This window comes from Heteronotia binoei, chromosome 18 (assembly GCF_032191835.1).
Source record: "Heteronotia binoei isolate CCM8104 ecotype False Entrance Well chromosome 18, APGP_CSIRO_Hbin_v1, whole genome shotgun sequence".
In the NCBI taxonomy this organism is placed as follows: Eukaryota; Metazoa; Chordata; class Lepidosauria; order Squamata; family Gekkonidae; genus Heteronotia; species Heteronotia binoei.
Genome location: NC_083240.1, coordinates 46730605 through 46746941, shown reverse-complemented (window position 1 = coordinate 46746941; position 16337 = coordinate 46730605). Strand labels below are relative to the sequence as shown.

The 16337-nt window shown below is 45.9% G+C and overlaps 1 protein-coding gene across 12 annotated transcripts in view; it reads left to right on the top strand.

The window, feature by feature from the left end:
* Window positions 1-16337, top strand: part of MSI2 (musashi RNA binding protein 2) — a 568927-nt gene that overhangs the window by 445153 nt on the left and 107437 nt on the right. For all 12 annotated transcript variants that reach the window (XM_060259524.1, XM_060259515.1, XM_060259513.1 and 9 more), the window contains one exon: window positions 2980-3094. In XM_060259524.1, coding sequence (XP_060115507.1) covers window positions 2980-3094 — 115 coding nt within the window. The remainder of the gene's footprint in view (window positions 1-2979; window positions 3095-16337) is intronic.

Here is a 16337-nt window from a genome sequence, read left to right as displayed (position 1 = left end):
ATATTTATATGCTCGCCTTTCTCCTGACCAAACTCAGGACTCCAGTCACATGACTGGCTTCTCCTGCTAGCTTCCTCTCCCGGCGTGCCCCCTTCTTGTCTGGTGTGACAGTCGTGACCCTCAGGTTTCTTAGGTAGGCGTAGCCATCAGTCGGGCTTGGTGATGTTTCATTCCATCATGTCAAGGGTTCTGGCAGAGCAGTTTGTGAGAAGTGAATGTTTTGACAAGTTTGTTGGCAGCACTCAGGCATTATTGCTCTGAAATATTGCAAGCTGAACAAATAAGATACGCTATGAAGCTGTGCAGGGTGGGGGTAAGGGTGGGTGGTTTTGTTTAAAATACTCCCATTTACAGTCAGTTAACCTTTACGCTACCTAAATGAAAATAGTGCAAACCTGGAATTTTCGCTGATCGGGTTGCCTAGGAACAGCCAGCTGGTTACCTGTAAGACAATGGAGAGACTGTTACTGATAGGGCTATTATAAATAGAGCCAGTTAGCGGTATTATCCTACATTCCAGGTTCTCTCTCAAGTAATTACCTGTTTTGCACCTTTGAAGAATGCCCACCTCTCCTTCCTTGGTGCAGTGGCAGAGTTCTTGCAAGTAGTGCTTCCCATCAGGCTCCCAAACAAGAACGTATCTCCATGCTGTGCTCAGGATCATGGTGAAGCTGGATATTGCGTGGCTCTTTCTGAATCAGCATCTTATCTGTATGTACAAAGGCCAGTTCGCAGCATTGTTGTACTCCATTGTGACTGAAATGGGGTCATACAGATTAAGAGAGAGGGCGAGGTCGAAAGGGGCCATCTTGATCATTGTTGGCTGAACCACCGGGGCAGGGAACAGTTCTACTGCCACGACAGAAGCACCGCTTAACTTTCTGCCATAGGAATGAATGACTGGCACTCTCTCTCAAGACAACTTAGGGAAAAGACAACTTAGAGTAATGAAAGCTCTCAACCAGCTAGAGGGGACTGTTCCTCAAGCAGATTCCATTTTTTGTCACAAGATACTCCCTTCGCAAATGTGGGATTTGGTGAACTAAGGAGACTTGAGTCAAAGAATGTGGAATCTCTAAAGGACTCTGGACTTCTGTCACTGTTGAATTTACACCATAAAGACTGCAATAAAATGGGAATGGGGAGGGTGTTTGCCAAGGATGTTGTGCCAAATCAGATCTGCATGTCTCTTGGCTGCTTGGAGGTATGATGGACTTGCGATTTGGCTGATAAAGCAACTGATTTGCTGACATTCTGTGTGTTTCCAAGCTCCATTCAACACTCTGGATTTGACCTGTATTGCTCACCATGACATGGGATCTTCCAACATGAGGAGGAGCTGTCTCTCCTGATACATCTGGAAGTGGGAGAGGCTTCCTGAGTTGGGCAGATGGGTTCTTACTTCCCCCACACCTAGGAGAATGATCAGCAAGTGTGCTGTTTTATCTGAGCTTTATATTCCCCTTTGCATATAGCACTCCACCTGGGCTACAAAGAAGAAACAATTACATATGTTGATATTTCCGCTGGCTTAACAGAAAAGAAATGTGGAAAAGGGAAACAAAGATTCATGTGTACAGTCTTTCTCCAAATGTTTTGCAGCTGATGATAAACCTGCATTGATGCTTTCCAGCTTTCTCTGTTGGCACCTAATGGTCAGAACATTCAAAGTGAGAAGCATGAAGAACAGAACCCAGGAGGCCCAACCCTATACCCCACCCCCCTTCCTGGCCTAGTCTTTGGTCACACTGAGAAGCCTTTCACCCAGCATGCTGTGCCATACCATGCAACTAGAAATAATTCTAAATTCAACCTTGTGCCCTGCCATTTTCTTTGGGTTATGGTTGGTCATGCATGCTCTTGAAAGCATACTAGTAATCAGAGACAATGGCATTAAGGGTAGCACGAAGAGCCCTTGGTTGGAAAATCTGTATAGATACCCCTGTAGAAAAACAGTTCTATGCTCATGCCAAATAGAGCTTCTTCCCCATGGACAGCTGTTCTTTTGCTGCTTGCAGGAGAGTTGTGTTTCTCAGACATCACCTCTACGCTCACACCTGTCTTGTGGGTGGGTGCTTTTCCAGATGGTCTCTCTGTGCCAGGAAGGATGTAGCAGGGTGGGAAAGATGAAGAAGGTAGCCTTGTTGCCGTTTTCATTGTGTTGTGCTCAGTGTGGTCATCAGAGTAGTCACAAACAAGAGTGTTTACACGGCAAAGAGCTCGTAACAATCACTAAAACAGCACGGAGTGAAGTGGGGAGTTGTAGCACTGACTGTTGCCATCACAGGCGCTGTCTTTGGCCCTTATCTTTCACATGTGGCAATTGAAGTAGAAATTGCGCACATGGGCTTTTGGGCTGCTAAGGAAATACCATATTTTTGCAATGGTTGCACTACCAGTTGGAAAGAAGAGAGACAGTGTGTAGTGGTTAGGAGTGTCAGACTGGGAGACCCACATTCAACTCATCCCTCATGCTATGGAAGCTCACTGGGTGACCTTGGGCCAGCCTCACTCTCTCAGCCTGACCTACCTCACAGGGTTGCTGTGAGGATAGAATGGAGGAAAGGAGAATGGTGTAAGCTGCTTTGGGTTCCCATAAGGGGGAAAGACAGAGAATACATGAATTAAATAAATGACTAAGCCTGGGTCTTGCAAAGCAGCATCCTTCTTGTGCCACGAAGACACTGGAGGCGGCACCCAAGCCTTTTGGAGCCCAGGAACAGCTCCTGAGCTGCATGGCTTCTTGAGTTTATTCTGTTCCTTAGCTGGGGTTCTCCTTTGCTTTCTGAAGTCCTCATAACTTATAAATACTCTTTGAAAATCACTTTACCCTGCTAGCCTATTTTTTAAAGTTCACATTTTCCAGAAAAGAAATGCTAAAAATAATTCTCCCTCTTCCCACTTAACCAGACCAGTTCAGCATTTGACATTTTACATGAATTCATTTGCATCTCATTTGTACATGTTTCTGCTTAATAGGTGGAATGTAAGAAAGCACAACCTAAAGAAGTGATGTTTCCACCAGGGACGAGAGGAAGGGCTCGAGGATTACCATATACCATGGATGCTTTTATGCTAGGGATGGGAATGTTGGGTAAGTGTGCAAGAGATAAGCAATTGGCAAGAGTTGAATTTGTATTTTCTTTACATATTCCAGGACTCAGAGGTACATCAGCGGTTTGGCTTGTGTGAGGGGCAACTACCACAATCTCCTCCCTGCTGTTGCAACCTGAAAATCTCTCTTGATTTAATTGTGTATCTCTCTTGTATGAAGCAGACTTGTGGTTCATTATTTTTCATGCCATTTTGGTTCTTCACACTAAATTTTTCCTGTAAAAGGCACATATTTTTATCATTATTTGTATGTCAGTAAATTAGCATTATAAGTATATTATGTGTCTGAATAATGCATATTGAACATATAAATAGCATATAAAATTGCATACAAAAACCGTGCAATGTAAGGAAACCTTCAGAACAAATAGGGAAAAAATGAAGACTCAAAATTGATGATAAGAAAAAAAACATAAATAAACATTCATGTAATAAAATTATAAATGATGTTTTGTTCATCCCTAGATGTGACTTGATGTGGATACTGGGGGGTGCAGTAATTTTCTATGTGCTACAAGATGCACACACATCTTTTGGGATACTTAAATTTGCATTTAAATGGATGTTTCCAATAGACAGGTCTGCTCACATTCACAAAAGTAGAATTATGGCTCAAAATGATCTCCCCACCCCCCCCAACCCATGAATTGAGTCACACATTCTTAAAGGTATCTTTGACAGTGCACGTAGATAATTAAAAATCTTTGTGGCTTTAAATGGCACACAAGATGGAGAAAGCCCTGGGAAAGGCATAATAGCATAGGTTGTATCAATAATTAGAAGTTCCAAGGAGAGAGGACGGCATTTGAGTCCAGACCATTGTGTCCAGAAGGTACTAATTAAACTGGATAAATGGTATTTAATGGTGAAGTTCTGTTTGCGTGGCAGGTCATCTTAGTTATAATTGGCTCGCCTTTGTTTCTGCTTAGTTGCTTTTCCTATATAACCTGGCACCTGAGATTTTATACACACACACAGAGGCACACTTTGAGAGTTCTGCTAAACTGCTATCCACTGCTAGAGGACTTTTTTTCCCTATTTCCTATAATTATTCAATTGATTCTCCTCTCCTGAATTGCTGGCCTTTGCTTCATATCAAGCTAGCCTTTATCAGCCCCTACCATTCAAGTGGAACACCAGAAAGGGGTACCCCAGAAAGGGGCTGTATCTTTTCTCCCCCAAGTATGGTGTAATTCCTGTTTGGCGTTGGTCCAGAGTCCAAAATACTGTCTTCTCTACAGTGTTTCTTCAGCCGAGGGGTGTCACTGCAGTGCCCACAGTTTTCAGATTTGCACAGGCTTATTTCAGACCCTCATTCAGCAAGTTCTCAAACTGAGTAGTCATCACAGCAGCCTCTGCTTATATGAAGCTGACTTGTAAGGAGTCTGTTCATTAATCCAGCCAGGCCATTATTGTTTGCTGTGTTTAACAGAGGATTCCAGGATCCCAGGCAGAGGAGGTCTTGCTACCAGGAGACGCCAAGGGTTGAGCCTGTGGCCTTTCTACTTACAAGGCAGTATTAATGGGTTGGGTTTAGGCAGACTTCTTACAGCACAGATGCAGGTGGGTACTGGTAGCAATAGAACAAAGTGTGCATGCACCCAAGAACATATATTCAGAATTAAACTTTGTTGGTCTTAAAGGCACCACTGGACTCAAACTCTGTTTCTTACAGCACAATTAGACTTGCTCATCATCTATCTGATCACCTAGATTTTCTTGATCTTGTGAATGTGGGAAATTTCTTCCAAAGGGATTTTTTCTCACTGGTAAAGTATTAAGCTTCTGCCAGAATGTGCCCCCCCCCCGCAAGAACCCCTGTACAAAATACGGTGGTCAGACATACTGATGGTATTTTATTAATTTGATTTGTAAACCACCCTCCCCCCTAAACAGGACTCAGGGAGGTGTACAACATCTCCAAGCATACAATAAATATTTAAGATTAAATTATAATTATATTGATCAGTTATAAATAGTTAAAACTATTAAAACTCTATGAGTCTAACAGATGGCATTAAAACCAATATGCTATCTATACTCCCCATAAGAGAGAGGAACAATAACAGCTGGAGGGTGGGAGGGCCAGGTAAGATGGTAAGAACCGTTGCTGTCCTCAATCATCAGTCCAGCAGAACATTTCTGTCTTGCACATGTTACGGAACTGTCAGAGGTCCTGCAGGGTATGTGTTCAACATCAAAATGGCTCCATTGTGACTCAGGTTAGTTCCTGCCCTTCAGATATTCAGAACAGATGTTGCCCATGCCTGCAATAAGTCTATCAGACAGATATCCAGACCACGTCACACTTATCTTCCCATGATCTTGGCTTGTCTATCTAGAATTCTCACAAGATTTGGCTGAACTTGCAAATAAACATTCAGTAGAAAGTCCTTTGAAAGCCCTCAGTTTTTCTATTCATCCATCTTCAATGCTCTTCCCTCCCCAGTGGCTAAATTATAGAGCCCTAAGTGGCTGAATTCATTCAGGGTTTTACCACAAGAAATGAAAGACGCTGTTTTGTTAGTGCCAAATCCAGTTACTTGGTTTTGTATCTGTTTTGTTTTCATTTAGTTTTTAATTTATTATTTTTGGGGGATGTTATTTGACCTTGTCCATTCAGAGCTCTCTGGCATCACCCGCAGGCCCCCTCAGCTGGGCTCTAGGGGCACCTTCCATCTACACGGCCAGAGCCCCACCTAAACCTACCAGTGAAGTCAGAAGATAGCTCAGGCATCTCCCAGTTTCCTCATTTCCTTTTACTTCTTAAAAGAACAAGCACTGGTTCCCAGCCAAGTAGCCATTGCTATCTATCCTACAGAAGTGTGTGAAATGAGGACACCTCGGTTATTTGTTCAGCAGGACAACTCCAGTTTCTGCCAAACTGGATTAATGGGAAGTTTAAATGGCCCAGGAACAAGCCATGCAGGATTACCTCTGTGGGGCCTACAATGCAAGGGCCAATCAGCACAAAGCCAACCAGCAGTGCTGCCTGTGGGCACTGGCTGGCCCGTTGCCTCCCCTGGTGATACGAGAGCAGGGAACTGGTGAACTGACTCTGATCGTTGCTACTGCTAGACACGAAAGGCCTGAGCAAAGTGACTCCTGATGCACTAGCAGCAGCAGAAGAAGAGATGGGAGTTATACCTGCACTTTACTACCCAAAGGAGTCTCGGAGTGGCTTACCTTCTCCTTTTCTTCCTCTCCCCACAACAGACACCCTGTGAGGTAGGTGGGGCTGAGAGGGCTGTTTCAAGAACTGCTCTTGAGAGAACAGTTCTGAGAGAACTGTGACTGACCCAAGGTCATCCAGCTGGCTGCATGTAGAGGAGGATCAGACCAGGTTCTCCAGATTAGACAAGTCCACCGCTCTTTACCACAGCACCAAAGTGGCTTCAGAGCTGCTGGAGCTTGGCTCAGCCTGTCAGAGGCCCTCCAGGGCAATGTCCCTCCAAGAACTTTCCCACTCAATTCCATGGCCATTCCACTCGTGTGACCAGTGCTTAACTCCATGATTGGTCTGTCACATCTGCTGATGTTAAACAGCAGGGAAGGGCGTTTAGAGCCAGAGCTCACCCCCATTCATCAGAGACACGGATTTAACCCTGGGGCATGATTTGACTCAGCTTTTGCTTGGATTAACTCTTGGAATAAGATTATTTTGGATATTAAAATTTAGCTGATTATGGAAGCCACAGGCCGGCAGCTCCCACACTTGAAAGGAAGTGACACGTATGAGTTTTGGCAAATTGTTTCTTGCCACACAGGTGCCTGTTAGTGCACGAGGAATGCGCAGATTCATTAAGAGATCCAAATTGGTTCTGTTCCACTGACTTTTGCAGGGTTACTCCTAATGTGATCTTATTAGATTTTAAATCATCCTGACTTGCTCTGAATGAGTGATTGATTCATGATGAAGGCCAGATGCTTAATTATCTGCTCCAACTCCCCCCCCCCCACCGCACCCCTGACCAGGCTCTTGGTAGCTGTTGTGGTGGCATCATTAGGAGACTGCCAAGTTGCAGCAGAGAAGTCCAAGCCTGTCTGGTCCATTACGTACACGTATCCCTAGTTGCCTGTAGCAAGTCCGCTTCAAGGTCGAGGCTGTCAGCAGATTCTCAGCATGCAATCACAATCTTCCATTCCTAACCCGTCAGCTGCACAGCGGTGGAATTCCCACCCATGAACAGAAGAAGGGTGTAATTAACTCATCAAGCAACATTAGCATGGGGAGACTGATGCGGACTGATATTTTAGCCAGGATTCCAAAGACCTGTGGTGGAAAATGAGAGGAAATAAAGCCCCTGGAAAGCTTTGTTGCTTTCCTCCAGATTTTAGAGATTGTCATCTTCAGATGTTTGTGAGGGAAGGGCCCTCTAAGACGGTTGTGGCAAAATGTTTTGCATTAGTCAGACCCTTTGGATTATTAGCATCTGCCTGCCATCCCTGCCCTTCCTCCAAGGAGCTCAGGGAGAAAAGAGGCAGGAATTGTCCTCCAGGCAGCACTTTGAGAGGTGAGGTGGAAGAAGAGGGAGTGATGCAAGGTCACCTTCCAAACTTCATGGCAGAAACGGAGATTTGAACTTGCCCCTTGTTGAACACTCTGACCAGTATACTACGCAGCCTTACAATAGCTTGTCTATCCAGCTTGGTCAGAAATGATTATAAACTAGCTGGATTCAAAAGCAGAAACAGTTCCCTGCATTGTCTTTCAGGAAGTAGTACAGATAATCCACTCTGACTAACATTTTTACATGTTCACTTGGTTAGAAACTGTTCCAAAGCCAGATGAACAATAAAAAGTAGGCGGAGTTTGCTTCTAAAAACCAAGGGGGAATTTGCATTAAAAGAAGTTAGTGTTCATCAACTTTGCACATCCCCCCCCCTTATATGGGCGGGGAAGACAGGAGAAATGTCTGTGCAGTCCAGTCAACTATCCATGACCAACCTGGTGCACCCTGTGGGTTGGTGCCTAAAGCACCTTGAGCGAGGTCAAGGGGTTATCCTGATTCCTTGATTCTGTTCCCATGTTATGACTTTCCACTTTGATACAGAATGTATTTGATATATTGGCCCCAAGGAAAAGATATCAACCAGCTGAGGCAACCATTTTGCAGTGGTGAGTATGCATGGTTTTAAATAAAGCAAGATGCCCACTTGTTTCCCACTCCGTTGACTCCCACCTCATTGGAATTCCCTTGGTGATTTTTGGACAGCTCTTCCTGCATAGCAGGCAGGGCACTACAGAACACCAATAGAGAAGTTGTCAAAAAGATGACGAGGCAATGTGGAAATGACATTCTCTGACCACTACACCCACATCCCCTCTTTGAAGTGAATGTCACCTCCTGCCTGATCCAGAGTTCCTGGGGATTCTTCCTTTGATTAGGCTTGTGCAGGTGCAAAGATTTTAGCTGTGGTCTTCATAAATACAGTGCTTGAAGCTCCAAAGGCAACAGTTCCCTTTCCTCCAAGCTACAAAAATGCAGCCAGTAAAATTTACATCTTCAGAACACTGAAATACTACCTGATGGGAAGTCTAATTCCAGAAGTCTCTGTATGACTTTTTAATATTACCGTAGGAACCAGACAGACCACAGCTCTGCATTAGTGCACACGTTCAATCTAGATAGGCTGCATTCATGCAGAAAAGAGGCTGGTGCCCTTCAAAGAAAGTCATCTTCCTAGAGGACAGCAAAGGCAAGCCAAGTGGGAAGCAATAGGCCAGTGGCCTGTGGCTTTGAGAGTCCCTTAAAAACCATCCTAGGCACCCCAGTCTCTCTCTCTCTCTCTCTCTCTCTCACACACACACACACAAACACACACACAGTCACTTGGCATATTGCATACTTTCAGTTGTTTCAAATGTACAACTAAAAATGCAGCATGTGAACATAGCAAACAAGCATCACACAGATCTATTTGTCAGGAAGTTAGTTGCAGCTGTCTGCACACTCATACTGTATTCAGGCATCAGAAACAAACCAGAGTTAATTATTAGGCTCTCGTGCTCCCTCCTTCCACTTCTGAGATGACAACAAACAACTTCCAGGGTTTTTTGTGACAGTTTGAGCTTTCGTGTAAAACTCTTATTGGTTTCTGAACCACATGTGAAATGGTAATGAGTTCGTTTTTTGGAAAGTCCCAGTGCAAATAGTTTCTTTTCAGATAAGTGGGTAGAAGACATTAGCCTTCGCTTGGATGGGTAACTGACCTGCTGCAGTCTCCATTTCAGTGTAGCCCCAGGACCAGCTCAGCTGTCTGTTTTCGCAGCCCCAAATGCCTCCTGAGTAATTGTCTCACGAGAAAGTTGTCTCCAAACCCCTTTTTCTGGTTCACAAGACATCACCCTCCCTTTCCTCCAGATAAAACCTTCCATTCAGCAATCCTTTCCATGATGTAGTGGTTTCCATTTTATGGTGATCTGTGTTAAAAGCAAGTAGAATATATAGTGGAACTTTTCACAAGAAAAGTTTCCACATTGCCTGCAAAGCGATTGTTCCAAACTCACCTTATTACGATGGAAAAGATGGCAACGTGAATGGTACAGCAGCACTGTGGCTCAACTGAGACGTCATGGTTAAGGAAGGTTAATACTAGTTTGGGCACAGTGGGTCAATTGACGTCGCTTGTGAGTGGCTGGAAAACGAGAGTCAGGAGCAGGGGTGCGATTACCTGGTTTTTATTTATGGGAACAAGCTGGGGAAGATCCTTGGAGTCATCAGACTCATCTCCCCTCCCCTCCATCATACAGCTAGAAAATTAAATCTCAGGCACCAAACCCAAGTTTGTCATTTGGTCAACACACACTCACAGCTGCTCTTTACTGGATCAGACCAGCAGTGGCACAAGGCCTTTTACATCTTCTGCCTGATCCCTTTAACAGGAGATGTTGGGGGCTGAACCAGGGACCTTCTGCTTGCAGCTCTGCCGCTGAACCACAGCCCTTCCCCAAATTCTTCCTTCTTAAATTGTGATTGGAATCCTGGTTGGGAGCCAGGGAACAACTTCTAGTTGGAGCAAACAACCGTATTCCATTTCCTAGCTTTGCAAAAGGCGGAGAAAGGGAACATGAGGAGAGTGGCTGATCCTTTCCCGTGACTCATGCTGGTGGCTTGAAATGGGTTGCGCTAAAAAGAGTTTGGCACAGCCTGAAAAGAAAAGTCGCCACGGCTACTGCTGCACCTCAGCAAACAGCTGAGCCAGGAACACAGGAGCAAACTAATGAACTTAGAAAGCTCTGTGTCGAGAGGAAAACTGACAAGCAGCTGTGGACCACATTTTGCCTGCCGTAGCTCAAACCAAAGCTTGGGTTCTAATATAAGGTTGATGCAAACCATGGTTTGGTGTGATGTCTCAATTGCACCATTGGCTGTACTCCCAGCATGTTCACTAGGAAGTCCCATTGAAGTCGCTGGGATTCGCTCTGAGGATAGAAGCCACTGGTAAGCTTTCCTTACTCTGGGAAATAGCTTTGTAGCAAGTGGGAAGGAACACTGTTAAGTTCCAGGGAACCTGACCATGACATGCTTCCAAGGCTCGATTTCAAAATCAATACAAGCAAATTATTCTTTCCTCCACAAACTAAGCCAGCGCTCAGCCGTTCAGCTAAGTTGTTATTGAAAGATAAGGTGCATCTGGGGGAGAGTTACTTTCCATGCCCCAGACAGAGGAAGCCTTCGAATTCCCACTCTAGATTCTGGCAGCTGTCCAGTTTATGAAGGTGCAATATGTACCTGGGTGAGGGGGGGAAGTGAGAGGTGCATGCTTTACTCCTGCCTTCTGCATGCCAGTAGGTGGCTGGGGAACAGTTTCTTCTCTAGGAAACTGAATGGGAAAAGAGTTAAGCTGTCCCAGTGCCAGTGCAAATCCTCCCCCCTTCTTCCTGCAGATGCTCTTCAAGGGGACCTGGCTGACCATGTACCTCCAGCATCTCATCTCGTTGCATCCTCAGATGTTTTCCTTTCCTGGCAGGCAGTTCCCTGCTTCTTGTTGGATGATTGTGCCTTTTCAGAGTTTAGCACTGCAGATGGTGCAAGTAACCTGTAAGACTTGACAAGGCAGACAACTTGCGTGAGTTTTCAGATCTCCAGAGAGCAGGCAGTGCCCCCTGCATTCCAGGGATCAGTGCCAGCAGCAGCAGCAGCTCCAGACCTACATTGGAATGAAAATCTGCAGCATTTCTGTCTGGCTTCCCTGGCAGGCTCAAGTCCTTCCCAGCCATCTGTGGACATCGCAGGCATGGAAGAGCAGGATTGTGGGGCTCTGGTGCCCCTGGCCAGCGAGGGAGAAGGAGTGGGGAAGAGGCTGTGCTGTGCAAAGCATGTTTGATTGTTGATTTAGGTCTGTACTTTCACAGGCAGGAAGTTCTCTCTTCAAGGGAGGTAATCGAGGCAAAGCCTTGATTTTTCAGTTTAGTGACAAGAGATAATTACTGCAAGATTGATCATTCGCCAGAAGTACTGAAGCAAATAAATTGCTCAGTGCCCATTGCAAGGCGAGAATGGCGGCTAAATGGGAAATGGCGGCTAGGCTGGCCTGCCCATAATTTGGCTTGATGAAGCATCCACATGGGCATGGTGTTAATGTGCTATTGATATTCAGCCAGCCAATTTCCCCCCGTGCAGATCAGGCTCGGACTCGTTAGAGCAGAGCTGGGCATCACAGCGGCAAATGAAGAGGAAAATTGAAGTAATGTTGTATTATAAATTTATGATTTCATCTGCCTGACCTCGAGAAATATTCTGTGATGGGATATATGGATGAGAACTCCGATCCAGTCAGCTGTATATTTTGTCTTTGTTGTTGGAAGTGATGCGGTTTCAAGACATTGGGGAGCAAGGGATGGGGGGTGGGGAATGACACAGGTGTCCTTTTTGTGTTTGCTGATCCTGGCTGATTGCCTTCAGGTCTTTTTCCTTTGCTTTTAAATTGACCCAAGTTTTGTAGGTTTTAAATTCTGGCCAAGGTTGTTTTCGCTCTCGTTATCTCCTAGTCTTGAAACTTTGCAACAGATAGTGCCATGATTCCCTTTACACACAGGAAGCGAGATTTACACAATCTATGTACTGGAGCTCAGTGTGAGGCCCAAGATTAGGCGTTTAGGCATGCAAGATTAGAGATTTAGAGCGGGCAAAGGATGGTGTTCATACCCCCCTTTGCCTTCTTAATTTCTGATCACCCCTTCAGAACTGACTGGGCAAAACCTGGAACCATCCTTGAGTGGAAGGGAAGCCGTGCATTTCATATTTCCGAGATGTACTTTCATGGGGATCATGATATGGCATATGTGTGTGGGGGGGTGTCACTTACAATAGAGCTTCAAATCCCATAATGTGCAAACTGGCTGCTGGATTGTTCTTGAAACACAAGTCATATAATCCATCTCTTTACATTCAGCACGATTGTATCATTACCCAGTCCAGCCTTTAATTGTTAGAAAATACTACCTCAAATTCAGTGTGACAAACTCATTACCCCGCTGACCCTGAAATGAGCCCTTATTATGGAACAAAATAGTGTCTGATTCAAAATGGCACTTTGTCGTGGATTTTTCCGTCATGGTGGATGCTGCCTTGGATGGAGATGCATTTAATCACTCTTGCTCAAAAGAAACAGTTTGCAAAACGTACCTCCGTATAACCCTCTGAATTTCCAGGCAGAGTTGAGCACAAGTTGAGGAGACAAACGGGCCATTGTCAGCATTTAAAGCTTGTATTCCCAGGGCTGCCTTTGTGTTGCATGCTTAGATCCATCCGTTCATAATTAGTAATCAAAATTCATCCAGGCGTATAATGTTCCAGTTCTAAATGATGATTAATAGAAAACAATATGAATGTCTAAGTCTCATCTGAAATGAAAGGGCAGCCAGTGGGTGTGATCACATTAGCAATTTGGCCCAAGCTACCCACACCTCACCTCTGGATCAAACAGGTGTGATCACACACACGCATCTGGCCCCTGAGCCACACTCATCCCTACCTCATCCTTGGACACTTCCCTGATGGATAGCCACTGGATGTTCCCAGTAGTTTCCCCGTGAGGCACATCTATGCCAAGATCTTCTTCGTGGTCTCTGTGCTTCACACTCATGGGATAGAGCACCTGTGCCGATCCCCGAATCGATATCTAAAAAGCCCGGGATTTTTTTGCACTCAGCACCAGCGAGCATGCGCAGGTGTCCCAGTACGTATGCTCACCGGCGCCAGCACGAGGATCCTGCCAGTTCCTTTCTGACTGCTGCGCTGACAGGATCTCCTTTCGTGTCCCCAGTCAGTAAAGTAATCTTTTGATTATTTCTTCTAGTTGTATATAGCCCGTTTGTTGTTTTCTTAGTGTAGTTAGATAGATAGTTGTTAAGATAGTGTTGTTAAAAAAAAAAATTTGTTGTTGGACTTTGCCCTTCGGGGCCCTGTTTTTCCCCCCGTTTTCCCCCTCAGAGTTATTCCTGTGTGGGTTTTTTCCTGGCGTCTATGGAAAGGCGTTGTTTTTTTTTTTTTTAAGAGGTGCCGTTCCTGTGGAAAAAAGATTGCACCTCCTGACGGTCACTCCCTCTGTCTCCTGTGTTTGGGCAAGGGACACCGCGTGGATTCTTGTCTGCACTGCCTGAGTTTTTCAAAGCAGACTCGTAAGAATCGTGCGGCGAGACTTTTGGCCACGTTGGTGGAATCGGCACTTTGTCCTTCGAAGATGGCATTGGGCCCGTCGGTACCGATGGGAGAATCCGCGGCCCCAACGGTCATATCGGTAGATACATCTCCAATTCGGACTGATATGCCAATCGAGCGAGGGTGTTCCACAAAACGGCCCTCTGAAGGGTCAGTGGACACCCCGGCTAAGAAGCGTCCGGATGACTCAGGGACCCGATCATCCCTACCGAAGAAGGCGAAATCCAAGGAGAAGCAGAAGAAAAGATTGTCCCGCACTCCTTCCCCTTCTCAGGATGTTTCGGCATCAACACAGGCTGCTCCACCCAGGAAGATCTTGGCATCTCCAAATTGGAGCCCTTCGGTGTTGAGAGGCAGTGCTTCGCAGCAGTTGCATCTGTTGGCATCGCAGCACGAGATCGACCTGACCCAACGTTCCCACTCATCGGGATTGCGTCGTTGGAGTGATAGTGGCTCTGTCTCGGAGGTAGAAGTTTCGGTACCGATTGAGCGCTCAGCACGGAGAGAGCTAGAACCAACCACTGTAGCTCGGCATTTTCCACCACTTCCACCGTGGGATCAGCGCCAGTGGCCTTCCTACGCCTATCCGTACCTGCCGTACCAATGGTACCCCCCTCGTGAATTTGCTGATTGGGACCAACAGTCTGAGGCATCTCATCTGTCGAGGATTTCGCAGCACTCTTGGCGTCGTCCGTCAGCATGGGTATTGATCCTGCCTGAGAGACGTAGTGTGATGGTGGAAGAAGTCCAGGCTCAGTCTTCGGTGTCGATTTGGTCATTGTGAGAGCTTCAACGCCGGTACTTTCCGAACACTCAATGAGGAGGAATTCTTCATTGTCGGACTCCAAGGTCGGTACCGACGATCCGGACAGGTCTTTGGAGCCTTCGCCAGTGTCGCATACCGCTGAGGATCTTCCCATATCACCATCGGAGGATCTGAAGTCGTATGGGGACCTTTTGAAGAGAATGGCACTCTCCCTCTCCCTCCTGGTGACACAACCACAACCAGTCGTAGACCACACCGTATTCAACAATATGCAGCGGGACACGTCGACGGCGGTTGCCTTGCCTGTTACAAAGGTCATCTTACAGGCGGTGAAGGAGCCCTGGGCGAAGCCAGCTTCTACACCTGTGTCTTCCAGGAGATTGGACCACATGTATCGCGTCCAAGAGGCTAGTGCCGAATTCCTATTCACCCACCCTAAGCTAAACTTGGTGGTTGTAGCCTCCTCATCTAAGGCACGCAAGACTCACTCCTCCCCAGCAGACAAGGAGGGAAAGAAGCTGGACAATGTGGGGAGAAAATTTTATTCCGCTGGAGCGTTGGGGGTAAAGGTATCTAACTATGCTGTAGGTTTTATATGATCTGTTTGAATTTTAGGTTATAAACAATTTTATATATTCGGATTTAAAGGATTTTATATTAATTTGAACTGATTCTGGATTTTAAAATTGGTTAAATTATATTTTAGTTATCCCCGACCTGTATAGGTGCGGAAAAGTTTTAAGTATTTTATTGTATTTTAGGAGGGGTTTTACATGATGTGTTATAATTTTTATATTGGTCTATGACCGTAATAAAAAGTTCATTCATTCATTCATTCATTCAACTATGCTGTGTGCATGGCTAGACACCAATATTCTGTGTGGGAGCAACTCACCCCCCTCCTGTCTTCCCTGAGCGAGGAGAAGAGGTCTGCTGCTAAGAAGCTGCAGAAAGGAGGCTTTGCTGTAGTCAAGCAACAACCGGCTGCAGAAAAGCACATGGTGGATGTGTCAGCAAAAACCATCTCTGCTGTCTGCCTCCACCGCCACTCCTGGCTCAGATCGACGGCTCTTCAGCAGGACACCAGGGCCTTCGTTGAAGATCTGCCCTTCGAGGGCAAAGGTCTCTTCAGCTCTACCATGGACAATGCTCTTCAGGAGATGGATAAGAGCATAAAGACCTCCAGGAACCTGGGTGTCCCGGCTACTTCTAGGGCTGCTAAACCAAAACAGTGGCATAAACCCTGGTTCAAGAAGCCATACCAAAAATTCTCCCTAGAACAACAGTGGAGACCTTGCTCTGACCAACCTGAGAGTAGGTCTCCATATAGGGGGAATAACAGAAACCGCTATGCTTCAGCTCAGACCACTGGCAAGTCCAAGAGTGCTTACTCGCAAAAGCAGAGCCTTTAATGTTCTGGTAGCACGTGTCACCGCTCCCACTTTTTCAACTATCCACCTTTGTCCATTCCTTCCGGCCTGGGAGTGCATCTCTACAGACAGGTGGGCTCTTTCCATCATCGCAGAAGGCTACAAAATAGACTACACTCAGGTTCCGAACCAATCTGTGATAATCACCACACCCCCTTCCCCACCTCTGCTGGCGGAGGTGAGCAACCTCCTACAGAAACAAGCCATAGAACAGGTCCCGGTGGAGGCCAGAATGGAAGGTTTCTACTCTCGTTATTTCCTGGTTCCCAGACGGGATGGGGGTCTGAGACCAATCATGGGCCTTCGGAATCTGAACAAGTTTATTGTGTACCAGAAGTTCAGAATGTCCACTCTGCAAAC